The sequence below is a fragment of the Cygnus atratus genome, chromosome 4, assembly GCF_013377495.2.
Source record: "Cygnus atratus isolate AKBS03 ecotype Queensland, Australia chromosome 4, CAtr_DNAZoo_HiC_assembly, whole genome shotgun sequence".
Taxonomy (NCBI): domain Eukaryota; kingdom Metazoa; phylum Chordata; class Aves; order Anseriformes; family Anatidae; genus Cygnus; species Cygnus atratus.
In genome coordinates, this window is record NC_066365.1 from 63,941,258 (window position 1) to 63,966,530 (window position 25,273).

At 37.6% G+C, this 25,273-nt stretch overlaps 1 protein-coding gene across 1 annotated transcript in view; it reads left to right on the plus strand.

The window, feature by feature from the left end:
• The window catches only part of SLC2A9 (solute carrier family 2 member 9), a 100,969-nt gene extending 80,769 nt beyond the window's left edge, over positions 1-20,200 (plus strand). Inside the window, exons 11-12 of the mRNA XM_050710672.1 lie at positions 2,388-2,515; positions 19,134-20,200. Coding sequence (XP_050566629.1) covers positions 2,388-2,515; positions 19,134-19,391 — 386 coding nt within the window. The 3' untranslated portion in view covers positions 19,392-20,200. The remainder of the gene's footprint in view (positions 1-2,387; positions 2,516-19,133) is intronic.
• Positions 20,201-25,273: the final 5,073 nt, after the last annotated feature.

Genomic DNA, 25,273 nt, shown 5'->3' on the forward strand with positions numbered 1-25,273 from the left:
CAGAGGAGGTGCTAATTTCTTTTTTCTTTTTAGACTTCACAAAATACTATTTTACTTTACTATTTTTTTAATTGATTATTTTTCCAATTAAAGAGCTTTTGTGATAAGCATGACTAATAAGTTTTAGTGATGATTAATATGTATCTAGAATTTACATCTGAATTTCAAAGAACTTATTTTTTAAAATAGTGCCCATGCATTTTTGCTTCCATAACATTTATGCTTTCTGATATGTTTCTGTCCTTTTTTTTTCCTGTACTTTTTTTATTATTATTTCTTTTGTTTGTCTCTGGCTTTTTTCCTCTCTTGTACAATGTGTATTGTTCTAAATGGATCTAGAACAGCATTTTTTATTATACTGACAAGAACAGCAACACCTCTGTAGATTGTCCTACAGCAAAGGCATGACAGAATAAATGATCATAAATAAATCATCTTACATGGTTTCTATGTTTCTAGTCCTTCACTTCTTCTCTCTAAGGGGCAAGTGCTCTGGCAAACCACTGCCTTGCATGGCACTTGAGACTTAAAACAGATATTGACAGAACAGATGTGATTGTTGTTTTGCCTGCCATAGCTTAGGATTTGAACCCAAATACCAAGTGTATAACAAAATAGATACTGGAAGCCACCAAGGATTGATAGACCATATGTTGCTAGAATTTCAATAGTTATACCTCTTCATCTGTTCATTCTGCATGGTCAAAGTGCTATTGGCAGAGGTCACATTTGTTGGTCAAGAATTCAGGTACTACATATGGCTTGCAGAAAGACATTAAACAGGGGCATAGATGGCCTCGATTCTCCATGTTTCTGTTTTCTATCTATGAAATAGGAGGAAATATGTACTTGCTGTATACTTTTTAATGTGTAATTTATACTGACAGTCTTTAGGAAAGAAAGTTGAGTTTGTTACAGTTGTAGATATATTCTCAGAAGAAGTCATATTAGTTGATAAAGGAGAGTGATGCCTACTAATGTATAATCTAGCCTTTTGCTGCATCACATTGCCTTTCTTCTACACTCGTATTCACAGTCCCTGCATTTGAAAGACCTGAAACAGAGGAATATCTGACACTGTGTGTCATTTGCATGTCCTGTTACATGTTTGCAAGTTACTATCTCATATTGCTGATAGAACAGCTTCTAGTGCATGTGTTTAAGTGCAATGCCACTGAGCACAAGGAGCTCCATGAAGACCCAATGGATGGGCAAGTCTTCAGTGGTGTTTTTATCTTAATTTATGTGTATTTTGGAAGCAGGATTGTTACAGAGACTTTTGAGAGAAGGTGTATCTATTTACATGCTTTTGATTATTAAAGTGCCTAAACCAGAGAAAGGACTCAGATAATAGATGTGTACATCGATCTTGCCTACAAAGCTAAGTGGTAATGGAGAAAATAGGGCATAATAACAAAGGCAGACATTAAGTTCTTGAGGTAGAAATTGGTAGTACCAGAATATTGAAAACCTGACTAAGGTCATGAGGTTTATATTTTTCCAAACTGCTGTGAAAAAAATCTGCAAGCATATATGTGTCTGATTTGCAATATTAACTAAAATAAGTATACAATCAGCAAATGCAATTCATGCTTTATTCTATGGAAACGGAAATATTTCTGTAGAAATATCCTATTAAAAGGAAGGAAGCCAAAAATAAATTGAGACTTTCAGATACTAGACAGCTACTCCCTGGGGGTTATTGTGAGGCCAGCAATATGCCAGTGTCGTACAAAATAGTCCACTGTTTAAGTGGAAGGAAACATGAGTGACAAATGTAGTATTCAGCTGAGCTTGTTATTATGAAGGTCAGAGTCCTTGGCTGATGGGAGAAATAGACCTTGCCAAAAGTGTCAACTAGTAAGGGAATTTGTTAAATAAACACCAATGAAAAGTATGCCTATAGAGAGACAAATGTTTTGCCTTCTTATTGTTAAAATAAAGTGGGCAATAGCTATTAAAAATATTGTTTAATCTCTTTGGACCTGTCTTTCCAATTGTTAATGTCTAAAAGTATTTTGGAATATTTCTCAGTTTTCAGAATTTCACACTTTTTAGTAGAAACAGTAATTTTTATTTTTAATAAACAGCTTCTCATGTGGTATTCTCGAAGTTGTATGAATTCTCCATACTCTTACCTGGTTGCTGTCACTGAAAGGATGCATAACAGTGGTGTGAAAGAGCAAAATGTCACATTCCTCTAAAGTACAGTTTTGACTAATCACATTTTACTGGCTCAGAAGCCCCTGTGTGCACTTGAAAAGAGAGCTGTAGAGCAGTGCTAGTCACTGAGTTGTGTAACACAGAGCATGTTCATCTCTATTATTGAAGCAGCTGTTGGCAGAGGAAGTTTACTAAAATCACCGCCTTCTTGGACCCTGTTTCAGGTGGGATTCCATTTGTCCTCACGGGAGAGTTTTTCCAGCAGTCTCAGAGGCCAGCTGCTTTCATGATAGCTGGGACAGTCAACTGGCTCTCCAACTTCGCAGTCGGATTGCTCTTCCCTTTCATTCAGGTACTCAGCATTCTTGATCTCTGATATGCTGTGATATAGTTGATATACTGTGACATATGATGTTTGAATAGTAATTTTCAGGTAATAATAAATGTATTTTCATTGAAGTGGATGAAATTCCCACCATCTTTGTGATGCATTTCAATTGCACTACCCACGTATTTCATTGTTTGAATGTCTTGGAGGAATCTGTCCTGAAAAAAAATAAAATAAAATGAATCTCTATATTGTAGCAGTGGACAACCCTATATGGCAAATTCCTCGTGGGAGTGCTGTAGCAATATAGTCTGATGGCTATGTCCGGAAGTCACAGTCAGTGATGATGATTATCCCTGCCTTCTTCTTCAGCCTTTAGACCACCCATCTTCTGGCTTATCCTATGCTTTGAGAATTCTCGTTAGTTCATTGGGGTATAAATGCTCTCTGCTCCTCGCTCTGTCTGAGCTTGTCTTCATGGCTCTCTTCTTTTCAGTCTCTGCTGACAGGCTTCTTTAGCTGGTTCCTTCTAGCTGCAGCCTAGTTTCTGCATGGATGAATTTGCTCCTGTCCCGCCTTCACCAGGCTCCCATAAGCTTCACTTCTAGTGGAGTGCTTGTTTATTTCCTCGGCTGAACAAGCGGAGGATTGAGGACAGTTTCCTTGAGACCTGTCTGACAACTAGCGTTTGTATTTTAACAGCATAAGTTTATTGTCTAAAAATTAAAAATGAATAAAATAAAATTCAAAGCTTTACATAGAACAGCATTTCCCCCCTCTGATTCCTATAAATACCTCATATTGGTTGATAAGCAATTGGCAAAGCAGGCATCTAGCAGCTTCTCATTCAAAACCACACTGAGGGCCTTTTCCTGACCATGCACTTCTCCTGGGTTAACGTGGGAGCAGCTTTTCTGTTTCAGGAGCTGAAAGGCAGGTGATCAGTCCCATGAAAAACTGTTTAAACTTTTTAAAGAGCCATCCAGCTTCACTATTAACATTTTGAGTGAGAAGCTCAAAACTACAGGACAAAGTACAGAATTCCTAACTGGTTGCTTAAAATGCACAAGGAAAATAGAAGAGGCAGGAGAAGGGCATAGAAAGGAAGGAGTCCTTCAGACTCTCTCCAGAGAGATTTTGGAACATTACACTTCAGATCATTTATGAGTAATGAGATTTGAAAAACAGGCGGGGAGGTGATCCTGCTGTTTGTGCCTTCTTAAAACTGAAAATTGTATGATACATTATCATATGCAATACTGTACAACATGTCTTACTCTAAGCCTTTATATATTAATTTTCACTTGAGAGTGGAAATGCTTTTAGTAGTGTTTGAAAGTAGCATCTGTTAGAGAACTTGAAGGCATTATAAAGTCTGACCCTTGATCTAAGTTTGACACAATTTAAAATTTCTTTTAAAAGGAAAATGTCTCCAGTCATTGTGATTACTTGGATCACCTTCAAAAGTTAACATGATTATAAAGGCTGTCATCCTTCCAAACTCTGTAGTAGTACTAACATTAACTTCAATTAGACTGCTCAGAGCTATAAGAGTTAAGGGTTTGTTTTAATGCTTAGTGAAATCGGCTGTTTTTTCACCAGTTTTATAGCTCAGAGTAAGGACTTGCAAGCTCAGACTTAAAAGTCTGATTTTCAAAAGGTGAGATTTCCAAAAGCAGGTAGAGTTGACATAATTCTTTTCCCACTGAGGTCATTAGATCCAAATTCAGCAGAAGAACGATTAGACAAATCCTCTGCCTTTTTGAAAACCTGACCTTAGTCATCAGCATCAGCCTGCTCATCCAGCATGCGGAGGCTTCTGTGTAGTTTATTAGCTTTTTCTCCAAAAAGACAGGGACTGACCATTGAAGCAGCACTGGAGAATGCCTCCTGCTCCGGCTAGCTGGGTACCAATGGTCCCTATGTTTGCCTCCATGGTGGCCGGGATGCCAGCAGGGAATGAAGTCCCAGATCTGGGGCAGTATAATCAGAATACATTAATTGTGTATTTTTTAATAATATAGAAACAATGAATAATTATGTTTCTCCAAAATTGCAGTTTCTACCTCCTGCACAAAACCAAGGAGTTACCTGAGCTCCAGCTGTCAGCTGGATCTGAATTTACACAATTCAGGACTCTTCCATTAGTGTAACCTTCCCTCTTGTTCTGCTAATCCCCCCTGGTAGGTCACCTATTAGGAACTGTTCAAAAAAGGCTCTCAGTAAATTCAAGTAAAAAGGCAAACTACATTTTCTGTTTCTTTCACATGCATATTAAAGCTTTTTGAGTGTTTTAGTATTCATGAATATGAAGTTTGCTGTTGCCTTGGGAAATTTATCATTTTGTGTCATAAAAATTTCTCTTTGAGTGCTTACAAGATTACCAGTTTAGTTTTAATGAAGGAAATTATATTTCCATGTTACAAGGGTTTGGGTTTTCTCTCCTTTAAAAAATAATAAAGAAAGAAAGCTTACAGTTTGCACCTGAAGATGAAAGCAGTGTTACTTGGACTGATTTTTTAAAGCTTTTTCACAAGATCAATCTATAATGTCTCCACATTCCCTAACTTGCCATTTTTTCCTATTTCATTCAACCTTATTCTCAAAATACAGTTTGTGTTTCTTTACAGAATGGCAGTTGCCTCTCCTTAGCTTATTTTTGTAATTCTAAAACAAGAAAAAAATCTTTAAAGTGATTTTTTTTACAATTTTTTTTCTACAAAAAATACACAGAATGAGTGAATAATCCCTTCTGTGTATTTAAATACTAATCTGATTGCTTGAGAGACAGCAACCACTTTTTTGATCATTGGTATGCTTCTATAAAATTATCCCAAACTTCTGGGAAAAAATATATTAACATTAGAGTTATTCAAAAAATCAAGCAGTGGGTTAGTTCTCCAAATATCACCAATTAATTAGTGTGAATGTCTAGATTTTCTCCCCTCAACCATCTGTAGAAATATGTAATAGAATAAAACACTGGCTTATGTAATTTAAATTCTCTATTAAAATCTGTGGATGAGATTGAAAATGCAGCATACAAACCAATTTTGAAATTAGAACTAATTTAAAATGTTGTTATATTCCAGACCTCATCACTGCCTATTTGAGACATTTGTTTGTGCAAGGAATCATAACTGAGGTTAAAATGACAACAGATACTGTAATGAATTTACAACTACATTTGATATTGTGTGATTACTAGAAGGTGTTTGATAATAGTTCTCAAAATCATGCACTTCCTTGCTTTTTTTTTTTTTTAGTATAAAGTAAAATGATTTCAGAACCACTATTGCATAGGATTTTAGAACAAAAGAAATTGTAAAAAGTCTGGTTTTAAGTCCAGAGGCATTTTAGACTTGCGTTCAACATAGATCTTGATCTTGAGAAATGTCAAAAGTCACCTTGAGTGGTACTCAACACTATCTCTCTCCCATTGCCTTCACTTGAGAATGAATCATAGGATCATAGAATCATTTAGTTTGGAAAGATTTAAGATCATTAAGGGATCTTAGGTCCAACCATCAACCTAACACTGCAACTCCACTGTTAAACCATGTCCACCATCTCTCTTAAATACCTCCAGGGACGGTGAATCCACCACTTCCCTTGGCAGCCTGTTCCAATGCTTACCCACCCTTTCCATGAAAAAATTCTTCCTGATATCCAATCTAAACCTCCCTGGTGCAACTTGAGGCCATATCCTCATGTGCTATGTGTTGTCCCTATATATAAAATTCACTTCAGCATTTTGAAATAGTGTTGGTGAAAATGGGGTTCTAGCTTCTTTATGATGTTGACATGACCCAGGGTAACTCAGTACAACAAGTATTTGAATGCAACATGTCAAACTCAGAGCAGTAATTTTCTTCTCCTTGTGTTCCTAGTATAATTTCTGTTTCCAAATATTTTAGGTTCTGGGAATATAAAACAGATTCTCATTGTGGTTTCTTTCTAAGTAAATGCTAAGCTAACTGTAACACCTGGAGCAAATGGAATATCATAAAACAGACTTCAAGTATTTGCTCATATTTGAAGAGAGTTTATGCTCAGTATGCAAACCTGTGAGTAATCAGCTTAGCTTTATTTTTTCGTGTGCAGAAAGCATATTGAAAATGAGCGCCTCTAGTCATCCACAACGTATCATTCCATCATTTATTCATATCATCTGTTGGGAATGGGTATAATAATCTGTGCCTCAAGTGAGCAGGCATAACAAACCAACAAAGATGTGAGCAATTGTGGATATAATTATAGAATTGTCCCAGCTGGAAGGGAGCCCAGGAAGTCTTTGGTCAAACCTCTTGCTCAGAGATGGCCAGCTGTGAGATCAAACCAAATTCCTTAAGTCCTTGTCCAGTTGTGTCTTGAAAATCTCCAAGAATGGGTACATCTCTGTTAGTTTTAAAATTTGGAGGACTTGGTAATCAAAACTGGCAATAGATAAAATGTAACCAGGGTTTGGCCATTTCTGAGAATAGATTTAATCTCAGTTTTAAAAATTCAATATTATTCACTATCAATCCTGAGTTGGAATAAAACATTAAAAATTTGAAAAAGAAGTGGGTAATTCCTAGTACTCATCCATATGTTCTATTGGGTAAATTATGAGAATCACCTTGTCTTAGTAAATGAATATTTGCTGGGTGTCAAAAGGTGCATGTGTTCTACTTTCCTTCTGTAAAATTAACTTTAGAAAATTAATCAGGAATAGTCCATGGGACAGAAGGTATTTGTTTATCTTGAGAAAAAGGGAGATTGTACTGTTAGATATATAGCATCAAAAGGAAATACAAATAGGACCATTTTATGTTCCTGTACAATGTGAATTTTGTGAACTTTGCACACATGAGATAGACTGAAAAATATTTGTAAAAGTGAAGTATAGAAGTTTGCCTTCAAGCTCCCCCATGTTTCAGGACAAGAAAGAAGCAGCCAAAAGTTGTTTCCTGATGCACAGGTCTGTGGTTTCCGGGGTATTTCTTGCTTTACACTTTGTGGATCAGTGATATTAATGGTCTGCAGAAGTCAATGTGAGGCAACCAATTTCTCCTCCAGAAAATGACAAAGGCTGCTTTGATGAGAACACATGAGTATCAATGATGATACTATTATTTCTTGTAGGAGCAAGCCCCTGTGAAGGTCTTTTCATGCTAAGGGTAAAACTTTCACTGTCCTGTACTAAGAGAGCAGGAAGCCCACCATCACTGAGATGTACTTGTGTGTAGAGATCTCCCTCATCACAAGGGCCTCAGTTCCATCTCTGTTCTAATCTCATTAGTGTTGATATACAACTAAATCACAGCTCAAGATAATATACCTCCATATGTCAGATTTTCAGTTTAAATACACTGACTGGAATGAGTAGCACTAGCAGAATAATTAGTACTTAGCTCCATAATTTATTTTAGCCACTGGAACTGCTAAGGGGAAGAACAAATATATTCTTAATGTATTGGGTTGGTTTTGGTGAGTGCATAGGTTTTAGTGAGTAAGTCCAGGTATTTCCATATTTGTAATATGTTCATCTGGGTGGTTGGGCTGAAACATTCTTTTCAATAATGGCAGGGGGATTGGAACAAGGTGATACATAAAGATCCCTCCAGCTCAACCCAATCTATAATTCTACGGTTGTAGGTATTTTATAAATCCTCCATGTTGCTAAAAAGTTTAGTATATGGCATCAATTAATATTTGACTAGAATACACAAAGAGGATTAACAAAAAGAAGTGAGGCTGACACACAGGGAGCAAAAGTGTACCTGTCTGTAGCCAGCATAAAGAATAATTTTGAAGGTCTGTTCTTTGTGTTGTGTGTACTTTCTTTCTAGCAATGTGCTTTTTAAATATAGACTTGTAGTTGCAAGCCTTTTAGAAATAGAGTAATTACAGCAGTGGTTATGCAGCTTCTCTTTTTTTTTTCCCAAGATAGTAGATTGTGTGGCTTAAGTTTGCTGACTGTTGTTTAACATGTAGAGCCTGCTAGATATCTTATCTTTCATTCCTAGAGCGTGACTCCACACTGGGATTGTGTGGATGTTTGTATAGCAGATATTGGAATAAATATTCTTTAAGCTCAAAGTCAGTTAAGAGCATCCCCATCACTTGTGGGAAGGGTGTTAACCTGGAAAAGATACAAAGCTATTTTCATGCACAGAGCTATTTGAATACTAAATATGGTTAGATTAGGAACAACGTTAGTGCCTGTAGTTCTCTTTCTATACTAGCACTGTACGCTCTCCAGTACAGATGCTGTATTTCAGCCCACTTCTCCCCAACCCAAATCAGCTTTGGGTTGCATTTGCACCTGAATTTCTCAAAGCTTCTCAAAAGAGAATCCTGAAATGTGAGAAACTGGGATTTGCATCCCTGCTCATTTAGAAGCAGTGTATTTAACTTTCAGCAGTGCTCTTGGACCCAGCTATACAGGTGGTAGTGTTTACTGCTGCAGGAAGATGTCCTTAGGAATCTTTTTAATGTCATCAAGGGCAGAGCTGATAGATTCTGATATCATTTAATCTGCAAGACTGAGCATAAAGTACTCAATGGTAGATAAGAACACACACATTCCAAAAGCCAGGTGATGGCAGTGGTAGTGGGATACTCTTTCTATGCAACTGATGAAAATTTAGAGCTCTCCTCTTCTGTACAAGTGAGTGATGTTGAGTGAATTGGAGCCTCTAAATGTGCAGCATCTTAATCTGAAAAAGGAGTGTTTAGTTCTGGTTATGCAGAAAGAATAAAGAACTTGAAAGATTCTAGTACGCACTTTCAAAAAAGGATGCTATTTTCTTGCTGCCTACACCATATACAGCAGCCTGCCTGTTTGGTCAGAGCTGAAACCTAATAGCAGTGAGAAGACCCAACGCCTCAGCTGCATGTGGTCCCATCCCAGGTGGCTTCTGCTGCCTCTGTCAGATCTGAACTGAGCCTTGTTTTCCTGGCTTCTGAAACACTCATGAAGAATAATAAAGCCTTTTTATCAAATTCCATTGGAATGGAATGGATTGTTTTATTGATTGCTACAGTGAATGAGAAGCTCACATTTAATGAGGTACAGCACAAAGTTCTCTTCGTCAGCTAAGCATTACAAAGGGGTTAGTTCAGCCAACAGCTTGAGCAGGGAGGTGCTTTGTTACCCAATTTAGTTTATGTTTCCAGACATACCAGACCCACTTCCAGTTGCTTATCCATCCTCCGTTTACCTGGGTCCAGATCCGTTCTGGTCACTGGTGCCACTAGCAAGTAAGGTGATGAAGCAGAGAGAATGCACATTACATTTTAAGGCACCTGCATCAAGAAGGATGTTACACAAAGCTTTTAATCATGAGACTAGTGTAACTGTAATGCTGTGTGTAGCTTGCCCATCACTGGAGATCTATAAAAGACAGTCACAGAGATGTCCATCAGGAACTGAGACTGCTTTACTAATGGGAATGGACTGGCTGGCGTCTGTGTTGGTGGTTTCCTGTAATTTTATCGACATTTTGAAGCCTTCAGAACAGGAAGTGTCTCATTAAGTGTACACACAGCATGCAGCTCACTAGGCTTCTTTAATTTTTTTTTTTTTTTTTTTTTGTCACTGTGGTACATCAGTAATGCTGCAGGTTGTGGTGGCAGAATCCCAAATCCAAAACAGTGAGCTGACAACTGCAATCACTCCTTCCTTGGAAATCATGAGGGCATAGTAGGAATAATGTAATGATGCTTTGAGCTAAATAATCTTGAAAAAAAATGCTGAGCAATTATAGGAGAAAGCAAAAATGGCAACGGAGTGCAAAAAAGCAAAGCTAAATATATTCCATCTGGGGAAAAAAAAAAAGTGAGATAGGGAGGGCTAACTGAACAACTGAAGACAGAGAAAAGTTCACTTATTTTCTTCAGTTCAAAAGGATCAGAATGTTAAACTTCTCTGGCACATCAGAGAAAGCCTTGTGAATTTCAGAACAACTTGAGCAAGAATCAAGAATCCAAGGAAATGTGAGGAATTTCTAACCTGAAGGCCTTCAAGTTTATATTAGTCATCCTTCTGTGAGCTTATTTCTGCTTAATATATTCTCTTTTTTATGGATAACAAGAGGAAACAGATCATTTTCCCTTCGGCAGTAGTGATTCATTGACCAAAAAGGAAGAAAAAAAGAAAAAAGAAACTGACCAAAGGAACCCATAAATTCTTGAATTCTTGTCAATTTTAAAGTAAAGGCCACATCAAATAGGACTGACTGACATCAGCATCTCTATTTGCTAATTTCACTAGAGTGTGTTTCACTTTTACAACACTAAACTAGTACTGAAGGTTTGCAGTAGCTTTCATATTTCTCAATAAAGTATTCAGTGATGAATTAAAAATTGCATCTATTTCTGTATTAAATTTAATTGACTTCAGCCTTCACCCATCAGTTACTTTATTTGTTGCAAATTGTTGTTTGTTTAATATCCTGTTGAACAGAACAGAGTGGAGGTTTTGATACATTTTTAATTATTGGCTGAAGAGCTCAGGTGACTATATTTCAAGCAGTGGCATTCCTGCAAGTCACTCACAAACCATAAGGATTTCATCATTCTACATGACATTTATTCCAGCTAAAGAACATATAAAGCATACGAATGGCTAAAGAACATATAAAACAAACTTGTCTGCTTGTCTATAAGCTTCCTGCTTTCTCTTTCTCACAGGCACATCTATAAAAAGAAACTATTTCCCAAACATTCAGATGAACAAATCTGGTAAATGAATATGTACAAAAGGGGATACAGGCATACCCTTATTAATTTAGCCAGACTCAAAATTATTACTTGTGGATCTATTTTATGTTGCTGGAAAGAAAATCTGGGGCTTTGCCTGACTTTTCTGGAGCTTGTGGTTCAAGAATCTGTTTTAAAGAGTGAGTGATAGGAATGGTTATGCTCAGTAGTGAGTGGTAGGAATGGTTATGCTCAGGAGGTGCTGGATTGTGGAGGGCAGGGACGTAGTACATGAGAAATTCAAGTATTAATATATGTGTGAATAGGTGCAATGAGCTGAAGCAAAAAGATGGGACAACAAACTACAGTAGCAGAAAAATGCTTGAAAATCCCTGGTACAATAGTGTTCAGCAAATGTTCAGCTGTTACTCTTCAATAAAACTTGCAGGACAGAATTCTTTAACCAGATGGGGGACCAGAACCTTAAATTCCATGTTATCTGGGGACAGGTGCTGTTTATTTTTGTAATACATTGTACAAATACAAAGAATTACTAAGCATTAATAATTAGCAATTAATTTCAGGACATGACAAGTGAATATGTTATTTTTGCTACATGCTGATGCATTCTTATTTCTTATTTCAGTTTGTTTTATTAGACAGTTCTGGGGCACTTAAAGACTACATGGTAAAGTAGTAGCGTGCTGCAGGACACCATAGCAGATTCTTCCAGAAGTTTTTTGTCATAATAATTTTTCTTTCTAAAAGACTGTGCAGAGCCTGCTTTTTAGGTGTTAAGGCCATGGAGTATGTTCATGCCATCCTCATGCAAGCTTTCAGTCTTCTGAGCCTGCTTGAGCTGGGGGAATACCTCTGTCCAGTGGCTCCATCTCAGCAACCAAAACTGGCTCCAGGAGCCCTCCTTTTCCACCTCCCTGCCCTGCAGACCAGCTGCTGCTCTGGATTTCTCTCTATCCCAGAACTCATCTTCAGGCTTTCCTTCTAATACAAACGTTTCCAGGGATGACAGAGCAAACCCAGCTATGATTACAGGCTTGCTAAGTGGAAAACTGATTCTACTAGGTGGAGCTTGACTTTTAAGTGTGGCACTGTGGGGCTGCATGCCAACAGCAAGGAAAGAAAGAGTTTGAATTCAATAGAAGTGTTTGCAAAGCAGTTGGTGGAGGTCTTCAAATCTCTCCACATGGATGTACTAAAAAATGATGTAGATCCCTGTCTAAATGACAAAGAAGAACTTAATTGTTGCTGCCATTTCCTAGGAAAAAGAAAGAGGACTTTAATAGGGCACATTTATAAATGGGTTTTCCATCTTCCGGGCTTACATACAGTCCTTGAGGACTGCAGTGATTTTTCCCTTCTTTTACATCTGCCACAGAAGTTTATGTTATCCCAAAACAGGAGACAGGCATCATTCTCTTGCAGCATTTTTGCAGCAAGGCTGAGGCTACAATAGTAATAAAATGCATGATGCTTTGCAGCTCTGGCAGAGCAATAGCACAGAATATCTCATTTTTGCAGGGACTAATAAACATCACTGTGTAGTTTGAATGGTTTGTCTGGTTATAAAAAAAACATTGATTTTATGAAGTCGTAATAGTTACATGTATCTGCTGTCATCTACTTTTCTGTGCTGCTTCCCTGTAAATGGAAACTGTGTCATGTTCAAAAAGTAGGTATATATTGTGCTATAGATCCCAGAGATGAACTCTCAGAATTTATATTAAGGACCTGCATAAAATGCTTAAGTTATAGATAGGTGCCTGGCTCTTCAGGCTGGGGAACCAAGCAACTGACAGGAATGACCTCTGTAATTCCTTTCTGGTTCAGAAAGGCAATGGAAAACAATGTGCTTTTTACTATGGATAGATTTGGTGCAGGCTTCAATAATACCTGACAAACTGATGGGATGTTTGGGGCTGTCCTATTCCACCCCATCAGTGCCCCATAGAAAACATTAGAAAAAGCTTTAAAATAAGCAACGAATCCTTTTAATGCCTTTGCTGTCAGAAAAGTAAAGCAATGAACAGTATAAGAGCATGAACAAAGAAGGTTATTAAGGAGATTGCATAATAAATAGAGAATGTGTAACAAAAGGGTCATTTTAAATATTTATTATGAAGAGCTGCCTCTGTCCTCTGTAGTTGTGGCTGGGAAACACCTTTTCAGTGAAGAAATCCTTGGCATTGAGTGCTGCTGCTTGCCTAACCTTTCTGCAAAAGGGCAACAAAATGAGGGCATGGCTGTAGATGTGCAGCGTACTGCAGCCTGTCACAGTCAGATGTGCCCAGTCTCTGAGCTGGTGGGTGGAGATCTAATTCTGGTGCCCTGGCGTAGGAGGCCAGGGTTGGTACTCTGGTTGCCAAATGCTGATGCTGAGAGGCAGAGGCAGCTACTGAGATGACAGGAGAGTAAAACAAATAGCTGGGTGGAAGGTCATGTCCCCCGAATAGTGAGTGTTTTTACTAGCTGGCTTTTTCAGTGAAGAATTCAAAGACAATACTCTTTGAATCTTTTTAGAAACTTTCTATTTGCATTAGAGTAAAAGGCACCTGAAAGAAGTAGAATACGAATCATCACTAGCTACAAATTGAGTAAGCATTGATTTTCTTTTATTTTTAAACTGAATTAGGTGTTTTGAAAAAATAACCTTCTTGGATCTGTGATCCAGATGGAGCTCAGTATAACATGGGATACAGGTGCCACACGGCTTGTAGCCTTAGTTCAAATTGCTTACTGGTGTAATGGAAAGACCTACATGTGTGTTAATTTTGACCTTTTCAGAAACTAATTTATTTTCCCCTGTGAGGTAGTACTTCTGAGTTGCTATACATTTTACTGGAGGCTCTCTTGCACTTCTGCTCTTTTTCTTCCTTATTTTTACACTCGAGATTTTTCCTCTCATACATTGAAATTCGTTTACCCAGCATGATTTTCTTTGGGTTTTCCTTATTTCATTAATGTGTGATACTACTTGATGACTTTTTCTATTATGCAAAAATTTCAATAGCAAAGGTATGCACAGAAGTCTATATGTGGATTCCCTCAATCAAGCTAATTTAAATTTTTTCATGTACATCTGATATTTAAAGTAACTGATTTTTAAAGTGTATCTGTACTTAGGGAAGTGGCTGAAGTTCCCTCAAAGATGAAATGAAATGAAACGTAGGCTATCAGGAGGTTAAACTAAAAAAAAAAAAAAAAGTCTCATAATTAATTGTGTTAACTTTTTGAGGAGGTAATAAAAGTGTGAGGGTTAGGGTTGAAGTTGTAGTTCATGCCTTTGAAAATTGCTCTATTTTTTACTTAAGAAATCCATTTAATGTACTATATTTTAGTGCTCTGTCCTTGTTCCTTGTCCTGCACCTTCAGTAGAACCTTAAATTATGTCTGAATCTGAAGAAGGACAAAGGACACATATTCTCTCATCCATTTGTTTCAGTGGGTTACACAAATTTGAAGCAAAGCAAATAAAGTCAAATGTCTACATGAATAACTGTTCTCCTGCTGATCTTTTTAGTAAGACATCTAACCCTCATTATTTGACATCATCACTTCAAAAAATCCAATTTGACCCACATCTAGTGACTCTAAACTTCATGGTAACCTCCAAATGCAGGCATCCATTGCCAGTGCCAAAGGGGCTGTGACACTGCAAGTGGAAAATGTAGAGGCGGAGAAGGTAAAGGGATTCATCTGTCATCTGCTTAAAGCTGTACTGCAGGAATCTCTCCCTTTTTTTTTTTTTCCTTCCCATGGAACTTTTAGAGAAGAAATACAAAATGATTATGTCATTGACTTCCTTATTGTGAACTACAAAAGGAAATAAGAAAACAAATGTAACAGCAGCAAGTCCTAGTGTAAGACCCTAGGGAAGCCTAGAATATCTATTTTCCCATTTTCATTATCTGATTTGGGAGAATTACCTAAGTGTTTTGACTTGGATTCCTTTTTGTGGTAATCAAATGCATGTGTTAAGTGAATTGTTTCCTGGTTTTCCACTTTTCAGCAAATTCAGAGCCTTGACCAGCTGCAGAAATTCAGAGAGGATAAAAATGAGTAATTCAAGGCAGCACATTTAGAGAAATGTTTTAAACACCCTTCTTAGAAAGCTGATACAAAAATAGAAGGTGATGAGTTTATAAGTTTATGGTTAACTTTCAAATATCCCATGTGTCAGTTGCCCTCACTGGACTTTAAAAACCCAGTGTAAATCCTGCCTTGGAGAGGATTTAGTAGCCTGCTGACTAACTAGAAAGAAGCTGCATGTAACAGGTGCTTTCCTGGAGAGACTGCAGCAATAAGCATATTTGCTGTCATCAAACCCCCTGCCAGGAGCCTGGGAGGGCAGGTAACCTTCAGTAACCTGCAGACAGCCTGGTCCTTCAAGGACTATTGTTGTGGTTTGGTTTTTTTCCATCTAACCTTTTGGTTTCCAACCTCGTATGTAAAAGCCTGACCAGGTATTGCTAAAGAAATATTTTGGTAAGTCTGCCTGGTGTTGGAAGATGAGGAACACAACACCTCTGTAACGGAGTACATGGTGTTGCAGTGTGTCTGTGCTTTGCATGGCCACCAAACATTTTAACTGAAGTTGTTCCTCAGTTTTTTACTCTCACATCATCCCATTAGACCCCTCTTTCAGACTGAGGAAAATCTGGGGCTTTTAGTCCTACGGTGGTAGCTGCAGTCTCTGTAGATGTCTTGTCTAGTTGGAAGGAATAAAACAGAAAAGACAGACTGGACTGGACTGGATTGGATTACAGATGTCAAGAAATACACTGGAGATACAAGTTTCATCAGAATAATATGAATAGTACATAATATACATAATACAATTAAGAGAAAGTTCAGAAGTTTCATGGAACAAAAACATAGATCCATTTTCCAGTCAGATCTATCCATCAGTACCTTTTTTGTAGTACCCATCATTCAGTAACTCACCCTTTTCCCAGCACATAATCCTGCCTTCAGCAGCACTTGATAGACACATCAGATATGCTGTGGCCAATCCATTCATTGATCCCCCCACTCTGGCACCAATCAATTCAGAATATGTCAGAAACAGACAAAAGAGAATTAAAAATCTAGTCTGAGCTTTATCCCACCCATGTCCCATTAAGGGTTTCTTTTGAGTTAGGAGGCAGGATTTGACATTTTCCTTCTGCTTTATCTTGTACTTCTGTTCTACATCCTTTATCAGTGTGCAGTACAGATAGAAGATTTCATGCTTATAATGAGTAATTTAATTCACATTCTTCTGTGCTGAATACAGGTTCAGGTGATATTAGCTGAATTCTGAATGAGGTACAAAAGGCTTATGAATATAAGTGTTTCTCTTTTCTGGGTGTGTAAAATGATAACCAGCTTTAAAGAAATATTATGACTGAAGACTAGCTGGTGAGAAAAAGGCATTTTGTGATTGCCCTGTGGTGTTCCTGTCCAGGAATTAGGGCTCCATTGTGCTAATGCTGCTGAATACAAGGACTACAAAGTCTTGGTCTCTTCCTGCAAAGCTCATTTGTCGAATTTATAAGAAAAGATAATTTTTAGCTTATTCTCTGTGGAACTTCATCTGGAGGCCCTTGGAGGGCTATATCTAAAGGGATCTGCAGAAATTAAAGACATCAAGTTTATTACCAATAAATGTTAATACACAATGTAAATGTAAAGTACCGATACATGTAAATACATGATGTAAAATAACTGAAAATAAGCTATAAACTCAGTTCAATTATGAAAAGTTTAAGGAAACAGATCAAAGAAGATAAACACTAATTCAGATAATGGACAGCAAAGAAATAAACAGGAGTGAGAAAGGAGGGAGAAAGCTTGTGGCTGTACCACCAAGATACACAGATGGCAAGGCTTAGTCAAACAAGGCTTTAATGGTTCATTTTCATCAAGGAGAAAGTTCAATAAAGATTTTAGAAAAGGAAAAATGTGATTACTGATTGGAGCCCTACCATTCTGCTGAACAATTTCACATGCAGAAAACCCCAATGCAAAATTTGTATTCTTAACATGACAGAATGATTTATGAGGCACTGTGAAGTTGTTTTCTCCTGTCTACTAAATCCATTTGATTCTGCCTCTGTATAAACTTGAAAGTCATATCAGTTCCCTTCCCAGATTATTTTTCCCCCTCATCACCCATGCTCATTGGTTTGTGATTGTCAGGTTGTTCAGGAATTCGTGCTTCTAGGATTTAACAAAAAAAGTGTTGATTTCAAGAGTCCATAGGCAGTATTTCTGAAGATGCGCTTTCCAGCTTTTGCTATTACAGTCAGGAATTGCAGGTCTGAACAAGGTAATGAATTATCCACAGAAAACATTGTGGCCAGGCAGGCTGGGTATCAGCCATAATATTAAAAAGCCATGGCAGAAAAGTTTTTTGTTTGTGTTTTTTTTTTTTCTTTCATGTTCTTCTTCTATGCCAGATATGATGCATATATTTCTATGTTTCACTTGCATATATTGAGCAAGTGACACATAAAAGTAGTCCTAGGAATTTTATAAACCCTTAGCCCCCAAGCAGGAACCTTACCCAGCCTACAGTATAGAGCTGAGATAACTGACAATGATGGGAGTATGTTAGAAAAATTGTGGAAAATCGGTGTTATGTCATTTTCTAGCCCTGTCTGGATTGTTTCAGACGTACACATTTAAAGGCAACTGTAAATATGTATGTATAGAAAGCTGTGTCTCTAAGGAACTCACAGCCAAAGGAAGCTTTAAAAAATGTTGAATAGGAGCTGTGGTTTCCCATGGTGATTTTGGGTTTGCTTCAGCTCCACACGGAGGATGAAGGAGCAAGATTCACAAGGTGGGGCAGCGGCTGGTGCTTGTGGCAAGGGACTCGGCTCCGTGTGGAAGTGTCTGGAGAAGTAGCTCACTTATTCTTATTTCCAGTGCCCTGGTACTCCTCACCAGTCTTCTGTTTCCTCCATCATGGGTGATTTTCCTAGGGTAGCCCCTGCCTTGAAAAACCTCATTTTACATCTGAGACATCCATTTCTCCTTGTATTCATGACCTCATGCATGGCACCACAGAAAGATTGTCTTATTTGTGGAGATAGAGGTGCCACTTTTTGCTAACTTTAGCCTTGTTAATAAAAGCAAGTCAAAAATGTTCACTGGTTTTAAGGACACATAGTGAGGTAAATCAATAGAGGAAGGCAGAAGGTCAAAAAATCTTACGGGGATCCTGGACCCTTTGACTTTCCTCAAAAATTGGGGAAAGTAATTCTTACACTAGTCTCTAGCATGAAGGAAACATATTTTGTGGTGTTTTTTTCTTTGTTTGTTTCTTTTTCCTGCTATAAGTTCCTGGAACCTTCGAAAGTACACTAATGTCTGCCATTTGTTTTTTTCCCCTCATTTATTTTGCAAATCTCAAAGCTTGTAACAACTGTGATACAGATGCTTCTGGCTATGACAGGTTTCTCATGTGTCATGTACAGGCACATGATATTGCAAAAGCATGCCTCCTTTTTTGTACCTAGAAATGGAGAGGCGGTATTCAGAATAACCTGGTGGAAAACCTGCCTCATCTCCAGCAATACCGCATGCATGCAAGGCTTGGTTAAGCTGTGCAGGCAGAAGCAGTCCTGCTTCCACCTGCTTCCTTCGTGCCTGGACCCCGTCTGGTGTCTCCCAGCGCCACCCAGATTGCAGATCCGCACCCATCTGCCAGGAGCCTGCTTTTCTGTCTATGGGCCACTGGCAGTGTTGGAAGAGCTGAAGATTCATGCATTTTTATGAACTTCTAAGGCACTGTGACTTGCAATGAATGCCAGCAGTCACTGTACTTGCTTAAAAAATTGTGCCATGCCACCCGCTTTTTCCTTCAAGTCATTCCAAATGTTGCTTTTCTTCTGAGTTTTGTCCCCTTAGTGTATGCAATGACCGTATCTCCTTTGTTTTCTGTTCACAGAGTGGTTTACAGACCTACTGCTTCCTAGTGTTTGCTGCCATCTGCTTCGCAGGAGCCACCTACCTGTTTTTTGTCCTGCCTGAAACAAAAAACAAGACACTCAATGAGATCAGCCAAGCATTTGCGAAAAGGAATAAGGTCTCTTTAGAAATGCAAGAAGTGAACCACTACTCAGGAGAGAGGAAATCAAGTGCAGAGCAAGAATCAAACTTCACTTCTTCGGTGGACAATGGGGAAACCAAAAAAGGAATCGTGTAAAAACAAGGATGTTCTTTCGAAAGGACTGGGGGAAAACATGTTCTTGTCATTCAGTATGTTTATAGCAGTGCACAACTTGTATTTTTAATGTGACAGCATGAACTGCTTCCTCCTTGAATACATTTTTAAGTGAGTACTGGTGAATTCATTAGCAGCTAGGGTGAGTGTAGAGGAAGTGGGAGGCAGGAGTAGCAGCAGCTGTTTAAATAAATAAGAGACTAAGTTTTCTTGGGCACCTGCAAAATAGGTGGTATGGCAACAGGGGTGGGCAATATAGACTTGGAGAAGCAAATTGGCCTTGCGGAGCAGAATTTGGCCGAGCACAGCTGTGTGGTAATGGTGGGGTGTGTGTGCACTTGGCAGGAGATGAAAGGGAAGCGATCCCTTCAGTGTTCGGGCTGCTGGGAATCAATGCAAGCAAACCTGAAATGGGACCAGCTTGCATTTCTCCACGTTTTCCAATGTGTCGTTAAAGTTGTACATGAGATTGAGTGCTTCAAAGAAGACCGGTGACACTCCCCTGACCTCTGAGTCCATTTCCAGCTATTTTGGCTTTCCATTGCTTCATCCAAAAACCTCCCAACTTTACATAAATGGAGAGCTGCAGGTCCCGATCAGTTTCCTCATGTCTCTCACAAATCCTGATCAACTAGTAATAGAATTGCCTGTAGTTTCTGGATTTGCTGGCACTGCATTTCTGTGGAAATTATTTATATATATATAAAAGAATAGCTGTAGAATCTTTAATATGAAAGAAAAGCTAAACCTCATGGTCAAGTGAAAGAACTCTGATGTATAGCGTGTAGCAGTAAAAAAAAAAAAAAAAATCAAACACTATGTTTCCCAAGGGTTTTTTCTTTTCTTTTCTTTTCTTTTCTTTTCTTTTCTTTTCTTTTCTTTTCTTTTCTTTTCTTTTCTTTTCTTTTCTTTTCTTTTCTTTCCTTTCCTTTCCTTTCCTTTCCTTTCCTTTCCTTTCCTTTCCTTTCCTTTCCTTTCTTTTTCTTTCCTTTCTTTTCCTTTCTTTTCTTTTTCCTTTCCTTTCCTTTCCTTTCCTTTCCTTTCCTTTCCTTTCCTTTCCTTTCCTTTCCTTTCCTTTCCTTTCCTTTCCTTTCCTTTCCTTTCCTTTCCTTTCCTTTCCTTTCCTTTCCTTTCCTTTCCTTTTTAATTTGGCTTTTCTTTTCAAGCTCATTTTAAAACAACTCCTAGGAGCCAAAATTTCCATAAATGTAGTTTCTTAACACTCAGATTTCCAAAGGAACTTGGATACCTATTTCTTATTTGAACACTAATTTTCATTTGGGCATTAGATTCTGAAACTCTGGACCTTGTTCATGTGTATAAGTTTCTAAGCTATTTAATGCATTGTAAAACTGTCCTCAAGGTCTGCTTAATTTCATGATAGCAAGACTCAGCGGGCTGCCTGGTATTAGGTGATCCATTCCCTTATATCTGGGATATTTTTAATGAACATCATCTTTCCAGTTTGCAATTATGATAATGGTTTTTCTTGACTCTTCTAGGTACCTGGATGCTGAGGGGGGTAATAAGCACTTTTAAATTCAATAGATAACTGTTGTTTTGTATGAAAAGTCAGTAAGTCTTACAGCTGCCGTCAGTAAGGAGTAAGGCAAAGAAGCAAGTGCTGCATTTAGGTGGAATGAGCTGCTTCCAGAAGTAATATTTAGTAATGCAGAAATTTGTGATTTTTAAAATATATATATATATTCACATATATACTCATATATATTCAAAATATAAATGTATATATGACTATACATATATTCACGTATATAAAAATGGAAAATTACTTTCCAGTACTTGTTTTGTTCAGATTTCCCCAACTTACAAGCTGCTTAATGTTTTGTTTTATACTGTAAATTAAAATCAGAGGTCCTGATGTTCAGCTATTACTACTAAATGTTGTATAGGTTATACTGTGATTTATTTATTTGTGGCTTATTTACTACACACATTGTAAGCTGACAACACAGATTATATAATAGGGCAATTTCACTACCAGGTAATAGAAGAAAAAATGATCTGAGACTTTATGCCTGGATTTCTGCTATTTTACTGTGACAGAGGTACATAAACAAGTAAGTTAAAAAAAAAAAAAAAAGATACATACAAGGAAAAGAATTAAGAATGAAGATTCAGATTTATGATATTGGTGCTATTCTTAAGAAACAGTAAATCAGGACGATAGCAATTGATAATCAGATATAGAAACTAATCAAATACTATGGAAGAAAACTGAAGAAAGTTGTCTTCAATAACCACTTCTAAAATTGTATATGTAGCAAATGGACATGTCACCTTTCAGTGGCTTTAGTTGCTTAGTCCATGTGTTACATGAACTTGTTAAGTGGGTGGCTATGTAAAAAAAGAGCTTGAATACCACCCCTCCAGACCATTTCAAGAATAAATTCTTCCTCTTCTGCCTGTAGGGCAAGACTGGCAAGTTCAGACTCTCTCATTCCGACTGAAAATTACTTTGCAACTAGGGCTACTAACATAATATATTGTGATCTGATTGAGTCAAGGTGGCAGGATTGGAATCCATTATTATAATTAGGAGAATTTAGCACTTAGTGATGTTCATTGATGTACATTACAGGCATTACTCGTTGATAATGTTGATATCAAGTAACTTTGATAAAATATCTTGGCCTGATACAGTATTTCAATTGGACTTCCACAACAAGATAAAATCATCTTACAATTGCTTCCAGTTGCATTAGAAGCCCAGCTCTAAATGTGTTGGTAAAGGGGTGGTTCTGTAGAATTTCCTATTGCTGCTCAGGGGCTTGTACAGTATTAACAGCAGGGGGCTGTGCCCCATTTGCCCATCTCTTGCCATACCAGAGACAGGCACACTCCAGATACGCACTTTCTGTGCAGCTGCAAACCGAGAGCGCCATGGACTGCGGCTGCACATCTCTTCTGCCATTTGCTCCAGCCCATAGTTCAGGTTAAAAACAACTCCAGTCTCCAAATGTGTATTTGTGCAGATGCTTTGCTCACTGGTTAGGGAAAGTGGTTGCAGTCTCCTCTGCCTTGGGTTGTGGAAGTTTCTGAGGAAGCTGCAGATGTGCAGGTACTGCATAACTTCTCACCTGTGACCCTAATGAGAGTTTTGTATTGCTCTTGAAGTTGTCCAGTAATTTTTTTTTCCTTTTTTTCTTTTTCTTTTTTTTCCCATCATTGTTATGCTGCTATGGCTTCTCCAGCAATGAGAGGGCAAAATGGACAATATCACTAATGTATCATTTGGTTTTCTTGTTGAATGTGTCAAATTGTCTGCAGCCCATGTATTTGTCAGTGAGTGCTGTGTGGTGCCATGTTCTGTTCTCCTGTTTGACATTTGAATGAGATACTGCTAGATGGTGTTTCTTTGTACGAGTACTGTGAGTGAGTTGTGTGTGTTTGATCAATTACGTTCACTCACAACAACTGCAAAATAAACCTTTGGAATTAAACAAGTGATAGAGGTTTTCTTCTGGGTAAATCTGAATCCCTACAACTGTCCATGTTTCACTGTACAGCTCCCTGGGCTTTCTATATGTCCCAGTACAAGGCTTCGTTTGGATGACCCAACTAATTTTGGACTCTTCTATTGGCTAGTTGGGAGTTACGGGGAAGAAAATCAGCCCTGAAACTGTATATTTGGTGAAGTATTATTTATATTTTGCTTCTCAAATCAGATTCCATGCTTCATTCTTCCATGTTTATAATAGGCTGTGGAAATAAAAATTAAGACATCAGTGAGAATTAAATGACTAAAACTGGCTAGAGGTAGTAATAACTGTATAAGAATTGTTGGATCCAGCGGGCCTTTTTTACAGAAAGTTGCCATTTGCTATGGGTGACTTTGAGTTGCTAAAGCTCTACTTTCTGATGTGAAATTCAGTCAAATGAGAATTTCTGCTACAAAGATATGCAAAACTCAAGATCTGAAATATGTATAAAAATTGAATTTCATACTTCAGGTTCTTAAGCCAATTTTCACTCCACAAGGATCTGCTTTCTAGTGGGGGAAGATGTGAGTATCTCAGCCATATGGGACAATTTTCATCTTCAAAGTAAAAAAAAAAAAGAGAGACAGAAAAAAAAAACTTTGAAATTTAATTTCTTTCTTTTGACTGTTTTTATGTGCTTTTCCTTACAGAGATCACCATATAATAGTAATATGTAATAATAGTTTTATTACAGTTCCCATCACTTCTCACAGCCAGAAGAACAAATCAGAGTAAAAGCATGCTTAGGAGACGCCTGCCGTGTTTTTCTTTCAGTCTGACTCCAGAAAATGCAGTTTAGATGCAATCTAAAAACCTTAACTATATAGACCTAAAAGGTGAAGCAGGTTTGCAAATGAAAATATTCCAGCTGTTAACAAGTCCAGTTCTGCACCCTCTGCGAGTGATATTTCAGAGTGAACCCTGTGAAGACGTGAATTTCATGGCAAAGGCTTGGTGCTTGTGCTTGTAATCGAGTTATCATAGTTCACTAAGCAGTCATGCATAACCTGAGTCACTACAACCCTCTTCCTTATAAGCTAAACTGCATTAACCTCATATTTGCTGTAGCCTAAGAGAAATACAGGGAGTCGATGATCAAGCTCCTTATTGACATGTTTCTACTAAAACAGCGCTTCAGTTAAATGCTTTTAAACCATGGATTTTTTAAACCATATTTTTTAAAGGCATAGAAGAAAAGCTTCCAAGAGGCTTTTATACAGTGATTAATGAAGTCTACAGAAGTCTCTTTAAGTGGCTTCAACTGTACAAATGCACCAAAGCAAGCCATGATGTACAAAAAAGATAAGCTTAGGAAACCTTACAGATTTTTGTTTTCTTTAGATGGTAAACTGATGGCTTGCTTTTTCAATCTAGGAAAAAATACCATAATTACTCAAACACTGTAAAAACATCAATCTGATGCTTTTCTGAGTGTGCGGTGGTGGTGGTGGTGTTTTTTTGTGTGTGTTTTTTCTTTTAAGTGGGAGCTTGAGTAGTCTAGTTAGTACAGTAAAGAACAGTGCAAAGCATGAGGTTGCTGGAGTTTGTTGTTGTCTTAAGGTAATGCTCAGAAGTTTATATATATATATACACACACACACACATATATACATAACACCATCAGGCCCCCTGAAACACAGTACATTATAAGAGCATGACCTTGTAAGAGTAAGAGATAATTTGTCTGCTGTTTTGTAAGCTGCCATATGGAGACATTGATTTTTGTGTTATATTCTCCTGGTTTTCTCAGTTAAAGAATCAGTCAAGCTAAATGCAATGCTCACCTCTTTAAATTTGTTCCACCTTTTGTTTCTGATTTTTTCCACTCAATTATATAAATATTTTTACAGTTCATATTTGAAAACAAGAAAGCAATAGTTTCTTAGGAAAAACAAGCATGACAAAGATTATAAAAATTATAAATACAACTTTCCTTAGAGGCTGACACTTGCAGAGATGAGTTCAGAGTTTGATGCGCAAATAATTGCTAACATGTAGTGAGAGAACCATTTTTTTTTGTCAAATATGCTTCAAGATTAATTTATGAATAGAAAAGTTATCCTTAGTAGTAAGTACTGAGTTTTCTTTTAAGGTATCACAGGAAAACATTAAAATTCTTTTTATGCAACTGCAGAATGGATTTGTATCCAAGTCTCTCAAGCACCAAGATGTATTCACATGTGCATAGCCTGGGCTAAGCCAAATATACTCTTCACAGTATCTAGTGAATTTATATAAAACATACAGAAAGGAGTCTCAGGTATCACTCTGATCTGATGTTGAAACTGCTGCTCAGTTTGCACCAGTAATCAAAGAAGACAAAGGGACAAAGGAATAGCAATAAGAAATCACGCACAAAAAAAA